The 22,082-nt window shown below is 42.9% G+C and overlaps 1 protein-coding gene across 1 annotated transcript in view; it reads left to right on the top strand.

Moving 5' to 3' along the window:
- Positions 1–6,732, top strand: part of tbc1d19 (TBC1 domain family, member 19) — a 31,520-nt gene extending 24,788 nt beyond the window's left edge. The window contains exons 14-21 of the mRNA XM_038976106.1: positions 1,641–1,725; positions 1,826–1,870; positions 1,979–2,011; positions 2,392–2,501; positions 2,730–2,821; positions 3,924–4,039; positions 4,230–4,300; positions 5,256–6,732. Of these exons, the coding sequence (XP_038832034.1) occupies positions 1,641–1,725; positions 1,826–1,870; positions 1,979–2,011; positions 2,392–2,501; positions 2,730–2,821; positions 3,924–4,039; positions 4,230–4,300; positions 5,256–5,330 (627 nt within the window). The 3' untranslated portion in view covers positions 5,331–6,732. The remainder of the gene's footprint in view (positions 1–1,640; positions 1,726–1,825; positions 1,871–1,978; positions 2,012–2,391; positions 2,502–2,729; positions 2,822–3,923; positions 4,040–4,229; positions 4,301–5,255) is intronic.
- The last annotated feature ends 15,350 nt before the right edge of the window (positions 6,733–22,082 follow it).

Raw genomic sequence — 22,082 nt, 5'->3', positions numbered from 1 at the left:
TCCAATCCATTCAAGAGTTAAACTGCACTCCTATGGGGAAAATCCCATGCCCGATTCACACCACTGGGCAAAAACGGGTCAAATCAGCATTGTTTCCACGTCATTTCAACAACCAAACAAATCAATGTGATGGCGTTGCACCAACGTGGAAAACTGATTGGATTTGCACAAAGTAATCAGCGTAAAGGCATTGTTTTTTCACCCGACTTTTAACCTAAATCCAATCATATGGTGAGATTTTTTGTTGATTTCACCTTGAATTCACATTAGTTAAACTCAACCAGATGTGAATCAAAACTAGACATTGAACTGACGTCTGTGCCCAGTGGGAGTAGACTGGAATTGAAATGGAATTGACCCCAGCTCTGCACTTCATACACAGTCCCCATCTGCTGTGACTCAATGACCTTAACCAATGAAATCAGTTGATTAAAACATAATTCAGTTGATTGAGCGGCCATATCATTTCCTGAACATAATGCCACACAAGTGGGGCAGAGTCATTGAAATGTATTCCCAATCAGAAGAGAAGATGAGATTACCATCACATTTTTGGGGCCTTTGTCTGACACCACATAGTATATAGGTCCTGGATGGCAGGAAGCTTGGCCCCAGTGATGTACTGGGGCCGTTCGCACTACCCTCTGTAGCGCCTTACGGTCAGATGTCGAGCAGTTGCCATACCAGGCGGTGATGCAACTGGTCATGATGCTCTCGATGGTGCAGCTGTAGAACTTTTTGAGGATCTGGGGACCCATGCCAAATCTATTCCGTCTCCGAAGGGGGAAAAGGTGTTGTCATGCCCTCTTCATAACTGTCTTGGTGTGGTTGGACCATGATAGTTCATTGGTGATGTGGACACCAAGGAACTTGAAACTCTCGACCCGCTCCACTTCAGCCCCGTCGATGTTAATGGGGGCCTGTTCGGCCCTCCTTTTCCTATAGTCCACGGTCAGTTCCTTTGTCTTGCTCACATTGAGAGAGAGGTTGTTGTCCTGGTGTCTCTTACCTCGCTATAGGCTGTCTCATCGTTGTCGGTGATCAGGCCTACCACTGTTGTCTCGTCAGAAAACTCAATGGTGGTGTTGGAGTCGTGCTTGGCCATGCAGTCGTGGGTGAACAGGGAGTACAGGAGGGGACTAAGCACGCACCCCTGAGGGGCTCCTGTGTTGAGGATCAGCGTGGCAGACGTGTTGTTGCCTACCCTCACCACCTGGGGGCGACCCTCAGGAAGTCTTGGATCCAGTTGCAGAGGGAGGTGTTTAGTCCCTGGGTCCTTAGCTTAGTGATGAGCTTTGGGGGGTACTATGCATTTGAACGCTGAGCTGTAGTCAATGAACAGCATTCTCACATAGGCGTTCCTTTTGTCCAGGTGGAGTGCGATTGAGCGTAATTGAAGCAACTCATGCACAGATTAATTTGCCACTGACCAAATCATATATTAATGTGTATTAATAGATGGTCTATTGTCAGCGAAGCATAAGTAAAATGTTTGTGTTTGTGTGTGTGTGTGTGTGTGTGTGTGTGTGTGTGTGTGTGTGTGTGTGTGTGTGTGTGTGTGTGTGTGTGTGTGTGTGTGTGTGTGTGTGTGTGTGTGTGTGTGTGTGTGTGTGCATGCACTTGTGTGTCTGTTGTCATAGGTCCTGCTATGTTTCTCTCGAGACACTGCGGTCTTGGAGCACTTCGGCTACAACAGTGCCACTCCTCCCAAGTCCTACATTCAAGGTGAGCCGTTCTACCCTTATCTAATCTAATTGACAATCATCACAAGTGTTCTTCAAGGGAACTCGTACAAGGTGTTGATGTCACGGTTGGTTACCTGCAGGCAAGGTGGGAGTTGAGGAGTTTGCTGTGGTGTATCCTCCAAATGGTGAGAAGAGTCCTTCACCCCAAATTCACTTACGGACACACATATAAGTAGCCCTTTATGCTCGTGCTCAACCATTGATTGACTATTCTCAATTTCCCTTCCGTATAGGTGTCATCCCATTCCATGGTTTTTCAATGTATGGTAAGTACGGTTTCTACCTTCTAAATCATAGTACCAGCTAAAATTGTGATCATGAAATAGACCCTTTAAAATAATATCTGGACACCCATTGTATGGGCTCCCGAGTGGCGCAACGGTCTAAAGCACTGCATCTCAGTGCTAGAGGCATCACTACAGACCCTGGTTCGATTCCAGGCTGTATCTCAACTGGCCGTAATTGGGAGTCCCATAGGGCGGCGCACAATTGGCCTAGTGTCGTCCGGGTTAGGGTTTGGCTGGGGTAGGCCATCATTGTAAGTAAGAATTTGTTCTTAACTGACTTGCCTAGTTAAATAAAAAAAAATGTAAAGTAAAATAAAATATCAAATTCTGAGGTGTTACTGTGTGTCTGTGTCCTCCAGTGGCCCCTCTGTGCTTCCTGTACAACGAGCCCTCCAAGCTGTACAGTGTGTTTAGGGAGATGTACGTACGCTACTTCTTCAGGCTGCACTCTGTATCTTCCTCCACCTCTGTAAGTTTAACACAGAGAGAGAATACGGAGAGGGAGCGAGAGAGGGGAGAGAATGTGTTTTCTGTCTGTTCTCTGCTCATATTTGTGTTTCTATGTATAGCTATGTATTGTCATGTGTGTTTGTGTTCATAAAAGTATGTTGCATTGATATGAGTGTGTGTGTGTATGTGTACAATGTGTGTGTGTACTGTATGTGTGTGTATTCACATTACGTATATTATTCCATAGGGTATAGTGTCTCTGTGCCTACAGTTTGAGAGGCTGCTACAGACCCATCTCCCCCAGCTATTCTACCATCTACGGGAGATAGGCGCTCAGCCGTGAGTACACACACACACACACACACACACACACACACACACACACACACACAGTCTTGTACAGCTAATCTTGTGGGGACACACAATTGAGTCCCATTCAAAGTCCTATTTCCCTTAAGCCCTAAGCCTAAACCTAACCCTAACCCATGCTACTACTAACCCTAGCTACTAACACTAACCCGTAACGTAATTCTAACACTAATTCTAACCTTAACCCTAAACCCCCTAGAAATAGACTTCTGGTCCCCACAAGAATAGTTAAACACGTCTACACACACACCATATGTTTTCCTATCGTTGTGGGGACCTAAAATTGATTTCCATTCAAAATCCTATTTTCCCTAACTCCTAATTCTAACCATAACCCTAATTCTAACCATAACCCTAATTCTAACCATAACCTTAAACCTAACCGCTAAGCTTAAAATATTCTTTATCCTCCTGGGTATGTGGGAAATGTCCCCACGAGGGAGAATTTTCCTTGTTTTATCCTTGAGTGGACTTTTGAATATTTACAATACCCAAAAGGATAGTAATACAAGCACACACACACACACACACACACACACACACACACACACACACACACACACACACACACACACACACACACACGTTTGTTTTACTATCCTTGTGGGGACCAAACAATTGATTCCCATTCAAAATCCTGTTTTCCTTAACCCCTAACCCTAAACATAACCCTAATTATAACCCCTAAGCCTAAAATAGCCTTTTTCCTTGTGGAGATTGTCAAAATGTCCCCACTTGTCCAAATTTTCCTTGTTTTACTATCCTTGTGAGGACTTCTGGTCACCTAAAATCACGCACACGCACACGCACATACCAACCCGTCCTTCATTCAACTCTATTAATATGCGTGCCATTAGTTCAAGCATATACCTCCATCTAGTGGAAAAACATTGCAAATACATTACTTTGTGGCTTTGGAAATTGATGTGGCGTTGAATATGTATGAATAGAATATGTATGATTATCTTTCATGCAGGTATAAAAAGGGAAGTGCATGTTGTACATTTGGGCTCCAATGATGATTACATGAAAGAATGATGTGACACTATTCAACTGTTGAACATACCCTCAGCTTGCGTATTGCCTTCAAGTGGATGGTGAGAGCGTTTTCTGGGTACCTTTCTACTGACCAGCTCCTCCTTCTGTGGGACCGAATCCTGGGTTACGACTCACTGGAGATTGTAGCAGGTATAGCAGCACTCGCGTGAAACTACCCCTCAATGTAAAAAATATAATTGATAATACAATCAACTTTGACTGTGCATTCTAGTATTAACTAGTTCACTAGTATTTAGAGGTGTGTTATGGTGTTACGGCTGCATTGATTGTAAACTGTATCGTGGGTATTGACCCCACTTTCCCTTCTCTCTCCCCCTAGTCCTGGCAGCGGCCGTCTTTGCCTTCCGGGCTGAGAACCTGATGGAGGTGACATCACTGACCTCAGCTGAAGTGAGTGTGCCTTTCACTGAGGCCACAGGCAGGCGTCTTTCTCCCACACACACACACACACTGGCTTCCACTCTGGCCCTTGGTTACTGAAATAGCCCCTTACTCTCATTTCAAGCCCTCAGCCCCCCAACACCCTGCTGCCCCTCCTAACCCCCACTTCCCCCGAAACGCTCACACCGAAATGTGCAGGGGTCATTATTGTGTACACAGGGTGTGTGTGTGTCTGTCTGTCTGTCTGTCTGTCTGTCTGTCTGTTTGTCTGTGTTGTTAAATGTCAAACAATCTGGAAAAGTACAGATTACACGAAAACATACAACGGACACATAGGTAGAGCATTGCGCCATGAACTTCACATTGCATGCCATACATTTTCCCTCCTAATGCAATTATTCCAAATGCCTTTGACGTGAGTCGCAGCCTCGTGTCCATGTACCCACTTAAGAAAGCCTTTATGCCGTCTCCCCAGAGCATTTGACTGACAGCCATAGTAAACCTCCCCTAGCCATCTCTTGCCTCCCCCCCTCCCAGGGAGTTAATCCAGAGTGTGACGCACGGGCGTCAGGTTGACCTGATGCTAAGATGCTGGGGCCACAGTATTTGCTTGCTCATTTACCACCTGGTCCACTGGAGAAGGTATCATAACATGGCTCCTTATTTTTAGAGCCTGTGCCGAGGGCCTGAAATATTAGACCCTTTCTGTAAACATGATAGGGCCCTAAATGTAATCCCAAAAGGCCAGGCTGGGGGTATGGCATATAACCCTATATGAAGCCTACAAGGGGAATCTGCAGCTCAATAGTGTTTAAAAAAATAGTCACGAAAAAGAGTTTCTGGAAAAACATTATGTGGAACTTTATTACATCCGTTGGTTGGTGTGAGTGTGCTGTTGGTCAGGGAGTGTGTCTGCTGTTGGTAATGAACGTGTGTTCTCTTTGACGACCTCCCTTTACCGCAGGCCGTCCTCGCCGACCTTTCAACTCTGAAGGTCATGCCTCTCATTCAGATCTTCCTGTTCGCCACTGTCATCTGAGGACCTGCGTGTGTGTGCGACGTGTGCGCGCGCACCGGAGGAGACGTGAACAATTGCCTGTGCTGTCAAGCTGTTCCCATGCCAACGCCAGTGATCGTCTGTCAGAGTCAGAGATGCCAACCACACCGTATATGGAATATGAAAAGGCAAAAAAAGACCCCTGAAACCTTGTATATCCATCCCACCATATTCCTTTCACTGTGTCAAAGCTGCATGTCCCTCTGCATGCACGCTACAGAAATAGTTATCACCATGTATCATATTATTAGATATATTATACAGTATGTAAGTATAGCACTCAGATAAGCTAAGCAAATCTTACCTCCTTAAGCTATGCCCTAAGTAAGATGATATATACCCCAATGCTTGGGACCAGCTTGATGAGTCTATTGGAAGCTGGATTGCATGGAACAGTATTGTATTGGGTTGTATTGTATTGGGTTGCAGTGTGAGAGAGCGAACCTACTGGGCAAAAACTGGTTGAGTCAATGTTGTTTCCACATCATTTTAACAAAACAATTCAATGTGATGACATTGAATCACAGTGGTAAACTGATTGGATTAGCCAAAAGTCATCAACCTATGGGAATCTTGTATTTTTTTTCACCCATTTTTTTCACCTAAATCCAATGACATTTTTGTTGATTTCACATTAGTTGACAGCTCAACCAAATGTAAATCGAAACTAGGCATTGAAATGACGTCTGTGCCCAGTGGGAAGTAGATGTAGCTATCTACAGTGTGACCATTGATGTGTTACGCAAACGCTGATAAGTGTTTAGTGGGGTCTTAACTTTTTATATTTTCATGAAGCGCTCCTTGCAATAATAACCCTGTGTTAGAAGCTGATCAGAAGCTGCTCTGTGGTCGGGTTCCTCAAGAAAATGATCTCAGTTAATTCATTATCTAAGTCATAGTTAATAAGGCTTCAACTAATATTCTAATGTTCATTTTTAATATGCAAGATATTATCATAAGATATGACTTGTGCATAAGATATGCCATCACAACACTGTTTTTGTCTCAGTATTGTTTTTAATTGTTTTTAATTGTGAAAATGATAATTGAAGAACCTTTGTTTTGAATTGTTCTTTGATGTAATTATTGTACTTTTTTTTTATGGATTTCAGTAATTATTGCGTTCACATGCTATATCTGTATTCGTCTCGCCCTATTATTTGATCCCTGACCCAATTTTGTTCCCTTTTGTGCCCATTGTCAAATATATGTGCCCAGATTACATCTTTTTTTTATTTACAGTTTAATTTCAGGATTTTCTTACATTTTACCCTACGCAATGCGGTCAATGTCTCTGAGTTCAGGGGACATCAATCAATCATAGCATCATAGCATAGTTTTGTTTTTCAATGCTCATTAAATAAAAATAAAGTAATGAAACCTAGATCAATTTTGACTTTACCTCTGTAGTATTGTATTCAGACTCATTAACAGACTCGTTATTCCATAGCCCTTCGCTAAGAAGTAACATATGCATGTAACATATGGCCCCTAGATCTCTGTTTGACAGCCTACATCCATTCTGCAACAGCAGTAGAAATGTGGTCATGCATTCTGCATCGTCCAACATAATTAAATGACACTTCTTTTTGGATAGGATAAATATTTGGATGTGGCGCACTGTACTTTGGCAGCTCACCAGAGCAATGAGCCTGACGAGTCAGTAGGCAGAATCAGTAATTGACAGGTAGCAGCACTGAGCAACTAAACATAATCTGCACCCCACCACCCCCCACCCCCGGCCCACCCTAGCATCTGCTCTGCCTTTGCTTTGGCTTCCTTCCCCCTATCCATTCTGTGTGCTCGTATCAAATTATGCTGTGCCTCTTTTTGCTGCCCTCCTTCTTCCCCTCTCATGCTAGTCCCTGCGGCTTAGTCATGCCTGGTACAACTGCCACCTGTTTACCCGGACTCCCGGAGCCGTTCCTGCTCAATGCTCCTCCGGGGGCCAGTGACTTCTTATCAGCCACCCTTTGTTCTCCCTGGTCTGAACGAGCCACCACTGTTGGCTCCCCTTGTTGTTGAAACGATGCTCTGCAGGAGCAATGTGCCATCATCAGCCCATGACTGCCATCCCATCCGTCATCACTCTGCCGCTGGCCGTTGTTGAAAGATTTCATGTAGACGGCACTATCAGGTTCCCCGTCTCACTAGGTGGCACTCTTAGGTATTAATATAACGTTTGTAAACGTGGTCCAGTTGATAGTAATGATACAGTTACTGGAATAGTGGACCAAATGTATTCATTTCAATGTCAAAGAAGCATCCAAGAAAGCACATATTTATATGTGTTTGAGGCTATAACATGAACATCTAGTCTGTCATTTGCCATTACTTCAATTGATAGAAGCATATGCACGAGTCAATACTTTTGGTCTATTAAAATGTATAGCCTAAATGGGGACACATTGAGATACCATAATAGCCTGGTCACCAATGTTCTTACAACCGAGAATGCAGATGTATTGGAAATGACCCAGAAAGTGAGGGTCAGAGCCATATGAGGCTCTGGTTAGCAGAGGTGGCCAATATGCTGTTTGAAATATGCTGTCATCTGACTAAATCTAAATATTCTGTTGCATATAGCCTAGCCTGCAAATGCATGCCACTTGCCTTATCAATAAAGGCTTGGGACACTTTTCCCCCGACACTCATGTTCAAAAGTGACAAAGGGGTGCCTCGAGCAACCAATCACACTCTGCCATGTTGGGACAATCTGGCCAATGGCAGTGCTCAGCAAAGAGGAAACGTTGGATGATTCGTTAGTTGTCAAATCATGGGGACTCTGGGGAGCAATACAAAAAGGGAAGTGGAAAACAATCAACCGATCTGAGCATCCGCGTCAACGTGACGTGCAAACTCCCCCGAAATGTTTGAGGAATTCTGCTTTTTGGATGCAGTTCAGCAAAGCGACAGGCCCCTGGGGAAACCTAAATGTTTAAACCAAATGCCAGTTTCTGCGGCGTGGACTTACTTCCACTGTGTTCAACTACAACAAGACACATTGTATCCGCTACAGACCCACTCCCGAGAAACAGAAGATAAATTGTTACAATGCATCAAACCAGCGTAAATGTCCCCAACACATCAGGGAGATAATAAATGTGCAGTGGCTGATGTCAAGTGATTTGCATACCGACTTCCGCTCCATAGTTTTAGTGTCTGCATCAGCCGGTATGCAATTGAGACGCCAGGGGAAGCAGACAAACAGATGTTGTCAAACGAAGACATGAATACCTGACATTAACTTTTAATCGAAGTTAAAAGTAGGTGAACGTTGTGGACGCGCTGGAGGAACTTTGAAGGGCAATAGAGAGAAGCTGCTGATTTCCTTTTTTTGCAGAGTGGATTTGCTACATACATATGAGGAGGCGGACCTCTGACTGCGTGCTCAATATGCTGAAAGCAAGCCCGATGTGTGCATACTGTATGTGGGAGTACAGAGACTATTTTGTCTTAATTCAATCATGAGGATCGGGATACATTGCACTTTAAACCGCGTTGGATACACAGTTTGTTTTTCTTGGCAGCAAGCTATATAGCCTATTTATTTGGTCGTGTGTTTTTTTTCAGACAGAAGATTCCATACTATCCATTTGCACTTTTTTTTATTTTCTTTTGAAGTTGACTTTAACAAAGTAGACTACCGGTTTGCCTCAGAGCTAGCTCCCTTTTACATCGTTTTTTATAAAATCGGATATATTGATCCTTAAGGAACACATGAGGGGAATCTATTGACGTCTAACGTTACTTCGTGGCATGTCACACAATGGTGTCATTTTCGGATGGAGTTTTGAGGTCCTATATCTTCATTTGAAGTTCTGAACACTTGGATTAGGCTAGATCATTATTTTTGTAGACAGGCTTAGAATTCATTATAGATGCCAATAGTGGAGCATTTATTTGTTACACCAACAGATCCTATAGACTATTTTGCTGTTATATACTCATATGATGTGGTCTATCTGAACACTGCTGTTTTTTAAAAGTTGGGTGCATTTTATCTAACAACTGTTGTGTCTGACGTTCCATTCTTGTGACTCGACACATTCGAATATTTCTGCCCAAAACGTAATTCTCTACGTAGTCTTGGCACCCGGTTGAATCCTTGGAGAAAGCTTTCCATTTTGGCATAGCCATCGTTTGATTTATCATCCCTTCACACGGCAAACAATTAGTGGCTTCCCCTCACGATGAGTTACTTATACCAAGCAGTGATTTTATTGCTACGTGGACTCGTCATCTCTGCGGTACTGGGATTGGAAAGCAGCTACTCAAATGATATGTTGAATCGTGCGTCTGATGCCGCAATTGTAGCCACGACAGGTAAGCGTGCTAATCCAAGACACACTGTTGCCTAATATTCACGCATGTTTACCGCTTCGCTTTCTCAGAGGAATGCCACGCACAGTCCTTCTGGAAAACTGACTGCGTCGGGAGTCGCCAGTCACCTCTTTTTCTTGTGCATTGCCAAGGAATGCCGGCATGGCAGGAATGCACGATTTCTTCATAGGGAACGACCGACCAAACGATGGAGCGCATCCTTTTACTGTCATTTTGCTTGTGTGTAACCTTAAACTTCACACCTCCAGGGTCTGCTGATTTTAGAGTATGTGAGGGTATGCGGCCCGAAGCAACTATTTTTGACTGACTAATGTAAAATGGGAGTAGGCTACCTAGCCACTGTAGGCTATATGTCCATGTGTTTGTTCACACGGGCTGGCCTGTGTGAGGCACAGTACAGCTCAATCTCTTATAAATCACCTTAATTCTCGAAACAACTGAGCATGGCTGAACTAAAGCATTGGCAATGGTGCTATCAAGCGTATAGTGCTGATCTAAGATCAGGTACACTGAGTGTACAAAACATTAGGAACACTGACCAGGTGAAAGCTATGATTCCTTATTGAGGTCACTTGTCAAATCCACTTCAATCAGTGTAAATGAAGGGGAGGAGAAAGATGAATTTAAGCCTTGAGACAATTGAGACATGGATTGTGTATGTGTGCTATTCAGAGGGGAATGGGCAAGACAAAATATTGAAGTTCCTTTTGAACGGGGTATGGTAGTAGTTGCCAGGTGCACTGGTTTGTGTCAAGAACTGCAACGCTGCTGTGGTTTTTTTTTTACACTCAACAGTTTCCCGTGTGTATCAAGAATGGTCCACCACCCAAAGGACATCCAGCCAACTTGGCACAACTGTGGAATGCATTGGAGTCAACATGGGCCAGCATTATGGAATGCTTTCGACACCTTGTAGAGTCCGTGCCCTGAAGAACTGAGGCTGTTCTGAGGGCAAAAGAGGGCGCAACTAAATATTAGGAAGGTGTTCCTAATGTTTTGTACACTCGTCGTATAAACACCTTCATTATGATCTAACTGGCAAAACTGATCCTAGATCAGCACTCCTAAGACACTTTAGGAACAGGCTACTGGCACAGGTCTCAGTCAAGGTTACCCATCAACCACCACTTCCTCCTCACTGCTCCAAATTCAACAGCTGTTAATCTAATATCAGGTCAGGATGGTGTTTTTACAGTATTGTGTCGCTGTCATCTCTGATTATGTTGGTCTGGTTCAAGCCCTCCCGGGACAGGAGCCTATAGGATAAGTGAGGAACACGCAGCCAGCTGAACAAAAGGCCTTGCTACTTGGGAGGAGCCCATAATCCCCATGCCAGGGTTAACATAACGACTCCTAAACAGTCACTTTCACAGAAATCCTGATATGAGTGGCAAGGCAGTCACTTTCACACACATGCTGATATGAGTGGCAAGTCAGATTAAGTAGTGAAGGCTTTATATGAAAGAAGAACATGATTATTGGGTAACTAAGAGCACAGATAAGTGGGGTCCCCGTAAGTGAGGTCTGGAATTAGGCAAGCTACAGTAGCTTCATGGCTTTTCACACATTCGGAGCCATGTCAGAATAAAGACATCAAGTGCTCTTCTCCACTGCATGGTATGAAGGTGGTCAAGTGCACAAGCTCTCCAAAATGTTCAGGCCCCTGTGAAATATTGGAGGTTGGTATAAGCAGGGGAATCATCCATAATGGTTGACAACCCACAACACAGAAATCGACCAGTGGAGCTTGTTGACGTTTAAAACTTCTCCAGGATTAGTGGGTCCCCTGCGGGACGGTTGAGCTAACGTAGGCTAATGCGATTAGCATGAGGTTGTAAGTAACAAGAACATTTCCCAGGGCACTGTCCAATTTACAGTAGCTATTACAGTGAAAGAATACCATGCTATTGTTTGAGGAGAGTGCACAGTTTTGAACATGAAAAGTTGTTAATAAACAAGTTAGGCGCATCTGGGCAGTCTTGATAACATTTTGAACAGAAATGCAATGGTTCATTGGATCAGTCTAAAACTGTGCACATACACTGATGCCATCTAGTGGCCAAAATCTAAATTGCACCTGGGCTGGAATAATACATTATGGCCTTTCTCTTGCATTTCAAAGATGATTGTACAAAAAAAAAAAAAAAAGTGTGTTATATTCTCCTACATCCCTTTCACATTTCCACAAACTTCAAAGTGTTTCCTTTCAAATGGTACCAATAATATGCTTTTCCTTTCTTCAGGGCCTAAGCTACAGGCAGTTAGATTTGGGTATGTCATTATAGGCGAAAATTGAAAAAAAGGGGCCGATCCTTAAGAGATTTTAAGATAATGGAGGATGATTATTTTTTATGAGCATGGCCTTATTTCTATTACAGCATATTGGATGACTGTCATTCATATTCCATTCACCTAGCTCAATGTAACATCGATAGGTTTAAGCTAATGCATGAGACTCTAATTTTCCCTATGCCCATCATGAGGTTGCTACAACCTAGCCTAGGAATGACATTTTACAATGTAGGTGCACAGGTTGAGAGAGAAATTCAGAGTAATCAAGGTGACAGACAGTGACACATTCAATACCGCCTTGCACACTCTTCTTGCCTGCATCTAGTTGATCTAGGGTGTAATCATTAGTCCAACAATTGCACATGAGAGTTTATATTGGACAAATGCAGGTATGTTTATCCCCGTTCCGTTTGCTTCCATTTAAGAAACGTTTTTCAACAGAATCGGCGGAATGAATACTCCACGGATCACACACAAACACAGTTCACTTTCATGGCAGTCACGTATAAACATTTTGTTTGTTGTTTCCTTCTCTCTTCTATGTGCTCTCCTCCTCTCACCTTTTCCCTTCGCTTGTGGACTTAGTTCACAACACATCAGCTGTCTGTGACTAGGCAAAAAAAACTTTTCCTTGGCCAACCTTCATATCAAAACCACTAAACGCAGCACACAGCCTACATCGTTGTCACCATATTAGCTAACGTCATAGTCAACATAGCTACTAGAATTAATGCATTAGTAAACCCGCTACAGTTTAGCAGTTACACTGGCGGGCCCTGGTGACAATAAATTAATAACACCAAACGCTTACTTTGACTTGGAAGAGTTTCAGTGTTGGATAGCCATAGCCAGCTAGCTAACATAGCATCCCTCTCTGTTTGAGCCAAGTGTTTCAGTAGGCTAAACTAGCTGCATTCACTAGCAAAGTAAAAGTGAAAAAAATAAATAAAACTATCTCTCTCTTGCTTCTCCATTTTTAAAGAAATTAATTTGTTCAACATTTTTCAACTATTGTCTTTCTCTCTCTTTTGAGTCAACTACTCACCACATTTTATGCACTGCAGTGCTAGCTAGCTGTAGCTTTCAGTACTAGATTCATTCTCTGATCCAATGATTGGGTGGACAACATGTCAGTTCATGCTGCAAGAGCTGATACTGTAGGTTGGAAGATGTCCTCCGAAAGTCATCATCATTACTGTGTAAGTCTATGGAAGGCTGGGTAGAACCATGAGTCTCGTAGGTTTTGTTATGAAGTCAGTGTACCCATAGGAGAAAGGAAACTAGCTGTCCTCCGGCTATACCATGGTGTTACTCTACTGAGTGCTGTTGAGGCTACTGTAGACCTTTATTGCAAAACTGTGTTTTGGTGACGTGAATATATTTGGTATAGTTTTATCTAAAAAGTATACTTTTTTAAAAATGATTTACTATTTATATTTTTCTGACATTCACTGAGGAGTATTGTCCTCCCCTTCCTCTGATGAGCCTCCACTGAAATAGACCCAGTGAGATTAATTATGGTTATCCGTTTTGAGTTCAACAGTTGTCATTTAGAAGCCTGCTTCTTCTCAGGAGGCAGTCATTCTCATCCAGAGCAAATAGACGAGGCCTCCATAGACTAACCTTACTTTAGGGGACTTCCATTAGTTCCTGTTAGTTGATAAGGATCAGTGATGACATATGAGATGAAAGAGGCTCGTTTCTGCAGAACGTACACTTGTCACAGTTGAAATATTACTGGATAAGAATTGTCAAAGCATAAAACTAAGCCGTGAAATGCATGTTAAATCTGTTTTAGTTTTTTTCTCGCACATGCAAGATGAGCCTTGAAACCCAGTCTGAAAGTTTTCAATACATCCATCTCTTTAACACCTGAAGCTATTTGTGAAAGCAATAAATACTTAATTTAGAAAGCGCTTATACGTTTACAGCATGCCTGTCCGTTTTAAAATGACAAAACCGGGGCCTTAAAAATAAAGTGAGATATAAACTGATCAATAACGTCAAAGCATCCTTGACTTTTCCACAACATCAACTGTGGAGCGTGATGACTGATTACATGCGAGTTTGGAACTCTATTGGGTTTTCCTCCCAGTGGACCTTGTACTGTTGTAGGGCTAGTGTGTGTGGGTGTGTAAAGGGAGCTGGGTCGTAGCTTCGAGATAATAGCCTCAGTGGAAGTGATGGAATATTCCATTTATCATCTGGCCCATTTGAGAAGATCACCTGGCCTTTTGCACTGCGGTCCTCTGAAAAATCAAGTCAGTGTGTGTGTGACTGGTTGTATTTCTGTCAAGTTATTGTGTGTGAGTACGCATAACTGGGTTACTGTATTTGTACTGTGTGTTTGTTCGTCGTTGTGAGTGTATGTGTACATGAGTGAAAATGTGGTTGTGTGTACATCTTCAGGCAATGACTGTGAGCTCTAGGTTAATGAGTGTAGTGTGTGTGTGTCTGTAAGTATGTATACGTTTACTTATGTATGCATTTTTCCTTTAGGCATGGGCATGTGTGTGGGCCACTACATAACAGCATGTCCTTGGCCTGAAATGGCCTCTGGCCGCAAACAAAAAAAATGAAGGAATTTCCTGTGGTCCAGCAGATGGGTATCGTGTGCCTGCTGTAAGGGAAAGGTTACAGGTTCGAGCCGCCCCCCTTCTGGGTTGTTAGGGGTCATATGGTGAGGGTGCGGGGTTTTACGATTTGGCGCCTAAACCTTCTGCAGACCTTACCCAAGGTTGTGTGACTGGTTTGACGTAGCCTCTTTTCAGAGGAAAGGGGGAAGAGGAGAGAGGATTTGGAGTGGAAATTGTCACATAGGGCCTACATACAGTTGAAGTGGGAAGTTTACATACATAGTTTTTCACAATTCCTGACATTTAATCCTAGTAAAAATTCCCTGTCTTAGGTCAGTTAGGATCACCACTTTATTTTAAGAATGTGAAATGTCAGAATAATAGTAGAGAATGATTTATTTCAGCTTTTATTTCTTTCATCACATTCCCAGTGGGTCAGAAGTTTACATAGTCAATTAGTATTTGGTAGCATTGCCTTTAAATTGTTCAACTTGGGTCAAACGTTTTGGGTAGCCTTCCACAAGCTTCCCATGATAAGTTGGGTGAATTTTGTCCCATTCCTCCTGACAGAGCTGGTGTAACTGAGTCAGGTTTGTAGGCCTGGCTCGCACACGCTTTTTCAGTTCTGCCCACATTTTCTATAGGATTGAGGTCAGGGCTTTGTGATGGCCACGCCAATGCCTTGACTTTGTTGTCCTTAAGCCATTTTGCAACAACTTTGAAAGTATGCTTGAGGTCATTGTCCATTTGGAAACCACATTTGCGACCAAGCTTTAACTTCCTGACTGATGTCTTGAGATGTTGCTTCAATATATCCACAAAATTTTGCCTCCTTATGATGCCATCTATTTTGTGAAGTGCACCAGTCCCTCCTGCAGCAAAGCACCCCCACAACATGATGCTTCCACCCCCATGCTTCACAGTTGGGATGGTGTTCTTCAGCTTGCAAGCATCCCCCTTTTTCCTCCAAACATAACGATGGTCATTATGGCCAAACAGTTCTATTTTTGTTTCATCAGACCAGAAGACATTTCTCCAAAAAGTACGATCTTTGTCCCCATGTGCAGTTGCAAACCGTAGTCTGGCTTTTTTATGGTGGTTTTGGAGCAGTGGCTTCTTCATTGCTGAGCGGCCTTTCAGGATATGTTGATTATAGTACTCGTTTTACTGTGGAAATAGATTATTTATACCTGTTTCCTCCAGCATCTTCACAAGGTCCTTTGCTGTTGTTCTGGGATTGATTTGCGCTCTTCGCACCAAGGTACGTTCATCTCTAGGTGACAGAACGCGTCTCTATCCTGAGCGGTATGACGGCTGCGTGGTCCCATTGTGTTTATACTTGCGTACTATTGTTTGTACAGATGAACGTGGTACCTTCAGGTGTTTGGAAATTGCTCCCAAGGATGAACCAGACTTGTGGAGGTCTACAATTTTTTTTCTGGGGTCTTGGCTGATTTCTTTTGATTTTCCCATGATGTCAAGCAAAGAGGCACTGAGTTTGAAGGTAGGCCTTGAAATACATCCACAGGTACACCTCCAATGGACTCAAATGATGTCAATTAGCCTATCAGAAGCTTCTAAAGCCATGACATCATTTTCTGGAATTTTCCTAGCTGTTTAAAGGCACAGTCAACTTAGTGTATGTAAACTTCTGACCCACTGGAATTGTGATTTAGTGCAATCTGTAATCAATTGTTGGAAAAATTACTTGTGTCATTCACAAAGTAGATGTCCTAACCGACTTGCCAGAACTATAGTTTGTTAACAAGAAATTTGTGAAGTGGTTGAAACACTTAGGTTGGAGTCATTAAAACTAGTTTATGTAAACTTCCGAATTCAACTGTTAACTGTATCCTCAAAGTCCTGTTTGGCCCAGTCACATTGGTTGCATTAGTAGGGATCATTACCGCTGACCTCGCAGACATGGGCCTTCATCACTGTGTCAATGACGGAAACAAATGATGTTTCGCAGTTCAAGGAAACTAAGATGAAGAATGATGTGGTTAGGGTTAGAGCAGTTCTTGAACTAATGATTGCACGGACCAAGCGTGGTTAGATGACATGTCATGGGGCGAGCTCATGAGGTTTTATACATGGTGGACTGACTGAGATGTCTTACCACTTGGTCGTTTTATGGTTGACCAGTGTGGTTATGGTTGTTTTGTGGTTAGTGATTTAAAAAAAGCCTTTCTGGGATCAGAAGTGCTTCATTTCGGGCAGTTGGTGGATTGCTCACACCTGCTGAACTTATATAGCTGAAACAACTTATTATGCAGTACATTCGGGAAAGTATTCAGACCCCTTCACTATTTCTAAATTTTGTTACGTTACAGCCTTGTTCTAAAATGGATTGTGTTCTTGGGGACCTTCAATGCTGCAGAAATGTTTTGGTAATCTTCCCTATATCTTTTCCTCTACACAATCCTGTCTCGAAGCTCTACAGACAATTATTTTTTACCTTTTTTTGGTTTATGCTCTGACATGCACTGTTAACTGTGGGACCTTATATAGACAGGTGTGTGCCTTTCCAGATCATGTCCAATCATTTGAATTTACCACAGGTGGACTCCAATCAAGTTGAGGAAACATCTCAAGGAGGATCAATGGAAACAGCATGCACCTGAGCTCAATTTCAAGTCTCATAGCAAAGGGTCTGAATACTTATGTAAATGTGATATTTCAGTATTTTTTTTTATGTTATACATTTGCAAAATATTCTAAAAATCAGTTTTTGCTTTGTTATTATGGGGTATTGTGTGTAGATTGAGGATATTTTTTTTTTAATAAGGCTGTAACGTAACAAAATTTTGAAAAAGGGAAGCGGTCTGAATACTTTTCGAATGCACTGTATGTGAAAGCTTGAATCTCAGTACAAGTCTGCAAATGTTTGAAGCTTATGCTGTTGAAACTACGGGACTTACCGAAGATCCTGAACAATATATCAGTGTTTGTCCATTTAAAACATGCTAATGAACATATAGAGTACAATACATCCCCTTATGTTTGGGTAGAGGGGGGTGGGTGTAAGTGAGTTTCTCTGGTTGGTTGATGGCTGGGGCTTGCTTGAGTGACAATGTGTACGTGGACTTCCTCACTTTTAAATGCCACTGTGTATTTAGCCTGTTTAGCGTTTCAACAAACAAAGCCCTTCCTTCTGTCTCCCAGAAAGGAACACAGAGTTCTGAAATGATGCGTTGGGAATATGACAGTCCTCAAGAGAGAAACTGTACCGTCTTAATCTCCTTTTACATAAGCTTTCTTTGGACTCTTTGAAAAAAAAAATCTGTCTTTACTGCGACAGGTTTTATGAGTGGGTTACTCAAAGATGGAAATGTGCAACATTTTGAAGAGGCTGAAATATTTTTCAGGCTATTTTTAGTGTTTGTCCCTCAAAATTGTTAGTAAAAGCCCACTAAAAGCCTGTGAGTTTGGAGAAAACCCACTTAGTGCACGGTGGCCACCTCAGCATTGATGTGGTTATCTTTCCGAACAGAGTGGCCGCATTAATAAGGTGACTTGTTTGAAAAGGAAGGTAAACATTTGCCTGTCCCCTAGGGCGTGTTGATTCTAACTCTGAAGTGCGCCAAAAGGAGTTGGAACTCAGCATTTGCGTTTTCAGGATGCTTATTTTCTTTTGACGTTTCTTTAGCTTTCCTTTTTCTTTTCTGCCAAAATGGAGACTACTACACTTCAGGAAAACCAGGCGTTACCTGCTGCAGCAACGACTGGGCTACAGAGTGAGTTCCCAGGTCCAGTTTAGGGTTCCAAGTGACCGCATGACAGTGCGAACATGGACTGCCTCACAATTCCGTGGCTTTCTGTGTATTTAGCTCCTTTTAGTGTTAAAATAAACAAACCCGGTCAGTCTCTAAAGAGAGGAATATGCCATTTTCAAGTGATCCATCCGGAAGAAACTAACACTTGAAAGAGAGTTAAAACATTCTGTTCCACCACACAATGGTATCAAATCGAACTCTGCTTCCATCTACTTCCGTCAGCGCAATACCTTTTGAAACGTTAACTCAGAGATACCCTCTCAAACTAGTGTCTTGAACAACCCCTTGTCTCTATTTCCATACTGAATGCAATTATTGTAAGTCACTCAGGATTAGGACATCTGCTAAATGACTAAATTACATATACTGTAAGTTACCCCCACCCTCTCCCTGACTCGAGGGTCCATTCATTGAGACGGCCTGGAGTTTCACGTCACTCCATCAGACTGTCTGCTCTGCTTACCCGAGACAGCTGCTTCCGATCTTGATCAGGGGCTGCGGGGGTTGTGAGCCATCCCTATTAGGGCCAGAGTCCAGGCCGAATGGAACCAGGGTGTATTTATAAAGTCCGCAGTAATTTTTTTCCAACGAGAGCCGCCTGGCGTTCTCCTTTCCGTGGTCCGTTACTAAGCGCGTCGGAACTCCGTGAAGTCGGCGGAATCCGGGTCGGGATGCATGGCTGACCCGATGGTGACACGGACACAGGCTCCGAGGGTTCCTCATAGCTGGGCTCTGGCGTCACGGCGCCGACTCTGCTTTCAACCGTGCTCGCTGGCTGGAGAGATAATTGGACTTTAATGGCTTACTTTGGCCCCGTCTGTATCTAATCACTCAACACGCTGCCATCAGGACAGCTTTAGATGAGACATAAGTATGTGCATAAACATTTAATTAACATGTACATGTAAATATTAACCATTGATTATATTCATATGACCTGATTTTAAGGATGTTGGCTTTCAGATATAGTATGTAATTGATCACTGCAGTGAACACATGAATAGAGGACATCCTTTATACTTCAAGTCAGCACCCATAATAGAAGTCACATGTAAATTCACTGTGATCATCTCTCACTTCCCAGCAGTCACCCAGTGGCTGGCTCTGTGTGTCTGGGTTTCCTTTACCATGAAGTCTCTATCAGCAAGTTTACTCAGAATAAAAAAACGGAAATATCTTTTACATAAGTATTCAGACCCTTTGCTATGAGACTCGAAATTGAGCTCTGGTGCATCCGGTTTCCAGTGATCATCCTTGAGATGTTTCTACAACTTGGTAGTTGTCCAACTGTGGTAAATTCAATTGTTTGGACATGATTTGGAAGGGCACACGCCTGTCTATATAAGGTCCCACAGTTGACAGTGCATGTCAGAGCAAAAAACCAAGCCATGAGGTTGAAGAAATTGTCCGTAGAGCGCCGAGACAGGATTGTGTCGAGGCACAGATCTGGGGAAGGGTACCAAAACATGTCTGCATCATTGAAGGTCCCCAAGAACACATTCTTAAATGGAAGAAGTTTGGAACTACCAAGATTCTTCCAAGAGCTAGCTGCCCGGCCAAACTGAGAAATCGGGGAGAAGGGCCTTGGTCAGGGAGGTGACCAAGAACCCGATGGTCACTCTGACAGAGCTCAGTTCCTCTGTGGAGATGGAAGAACCTTCCAGAAGGACAACCATCTCTGCAGTACTCCGCCAATCAGGCTCTACGGTCAAGCATGGTGGTGGCAGCATCATGTTGTGAGGATATTTTTCAGCGGCAGGGACTGGGAGACTAGGCAGGTTCGAGGGAAAGATTAAGAGAGCAAAGTACAGAGAGATCCTTGATGAAAACCTGCTCCAGAGCGCACAGGATGTCTTACTGGGGCGAAGGTTCACCTTCCAACTGGACAACAATCCTGAGCGTACCACCAAGACAACGCAGGAGTGGCTTCGGGACAAGTCTCTGAATATCCTTGAGTGGCCCAGCCAGAGCCCGGACTTGAACCCGATTTGAACATCTCTGGAGAGACGCTCCCCATCCAACCTGACAGCGCTTGAGAGGATTTGCAGAGAAGAAGAGGAGAAACTCCCCAAATACAGGTGTGCCAAGCTTGTAGCGTCATACCCAAGAAGATTCGAGACTGTAATCACTGCCAAAAGGTGCATCAACAAAGACCTAAGTTTCTGCTTTGTCATTATGGGGTATTTGTGTGTAGATTGAAATAAAAATATTTTATCAATTTTAGAATAAGGCTGTAACATTACAAAATGTAGAAAAAGTCAAGGGGTCTAAATAGTTTCCGCACTGTAGGTCACCAGCTGTACTGTACTTAACTTCCTGCTGTAAGTGGCCTATAAGCACCAGTCAAAGCAGAGGAAACTGGCCTCAGCTGGCTGGCAGACAGGTCGACCCACAGGGCTTTTGTTGTTCCTTTCCGGAACTCCACAAGGTGTTGACCCCTGAGCTTGTGTCTGCTCAACTCCTGTCTGTCTGTCTTTCTCTCTGCCTTTTGTGATGCGGGTATGTTCCCTGAAGGACACACTATTGGCAAACATGTAAACACACTAACACACACACATTCCTTATACTTCTTATACACACACTCGTACATGCTGGCATATTTTTTTTAGATGGTGTGGCACAGGTCATGCATATGTTAAGACATAATTTTGAAAATAAATATCATCATTTATCAACCCTACAAGCAATACAAAACTCTATTATTATGGTGGGAGATTATAATGCGGGTTTGAATACCTCTGTGGACCGTACAGGAAATCCCACTACAAACTATCACCCTCATGCACTTAAGGAAATCACAAATGTCATGGATATATTGGAACTAGTGGATATATTGAGGCTTAAATATCCTGACCTAGTGAGATATACATGGCGGAGGATTAATCAAGCTAGTCGTCTTGACTACTTTCTTATGTCATTCTCTCTGGCACCAAAAGTTTAAAAAGTGTTGATAGAGGCCAGAATGCGGTCGGATCATCACATAATTGGCATATATATTACTCTTACAGAATTTCCATGTTGCTGAGGATATTGGAAATGTAATCAAACCTATTGGATGATCATTTTAACTAGGACAGAAGAATTTATAACTGAGTTTTTACGACATAACATACAGTTGAAGTCGGACGTTTACATACACCTTAGCCAAATACATTTAAACTCAGTTTTTCACAATTCCTGACATTTAATCCTAGTAAAAATGTCTTAGGCCAGTTAGGATCACCACTTTATTTTAAGAATGTGAAATGTCAGAATAATATTAGAGAATGATTTATTTCAGCTTTTATTTCTTTCATCACATTCCCAGTGGGTCAGAAGTTTACATACAGTCAATTAGTATTTGGTAGCATTGCCTTTAAATTCAACTTGGGTCAAACGTTTTGGGTAGCCTTCCACAAGCTTCCCATGATAAGTTGGGTGAATTTTGTCCCATTCCTCCTGACAGAGCTGGTGTAAGTCAGGTTCCTTGCTCACACACGCTTTTTCAGTTCTGCCCACATATTTTCTATGCGATTGAGGTCAGGGCTTTGTGATGGCCACTCCAATACCTTGACTTTGCTGTCCTTAAGCCATTTTGCCACAACTTTGGAAGTATGCTTGGGGTCATTGTCCATTTGGAAGCCACATTTGCGACCAAGCTTTAACTTCCTGACTGATGTCTTGAGATGTTGCTTCAATATATCCACAAAATTTTGCCTTCTTATGATGCCATCTATTTTGTGAAGTGCACCAGTCCCTCCTGCAGC

This window comes from Salvelinus namaycush, chromosome 36, assembly GCF_016432855.1.
Source record: "Salvelinus namaycush isolate Seneca chromosome 36, SaNama_1.0, whole genome shotgun sequence".
Taxonomy (NCBI): Eukaryota; Metazoa; Chordata; class Actinopteri; order Salmoniformes; family Salmonidae; genus Salvelinus; species Salvelinus namaycush.
The sequence above is the reverse complement of the archived record's forward strand: the minus strand, read 5'-3'. Positions and strand labels throughout refer to the sequence as shown.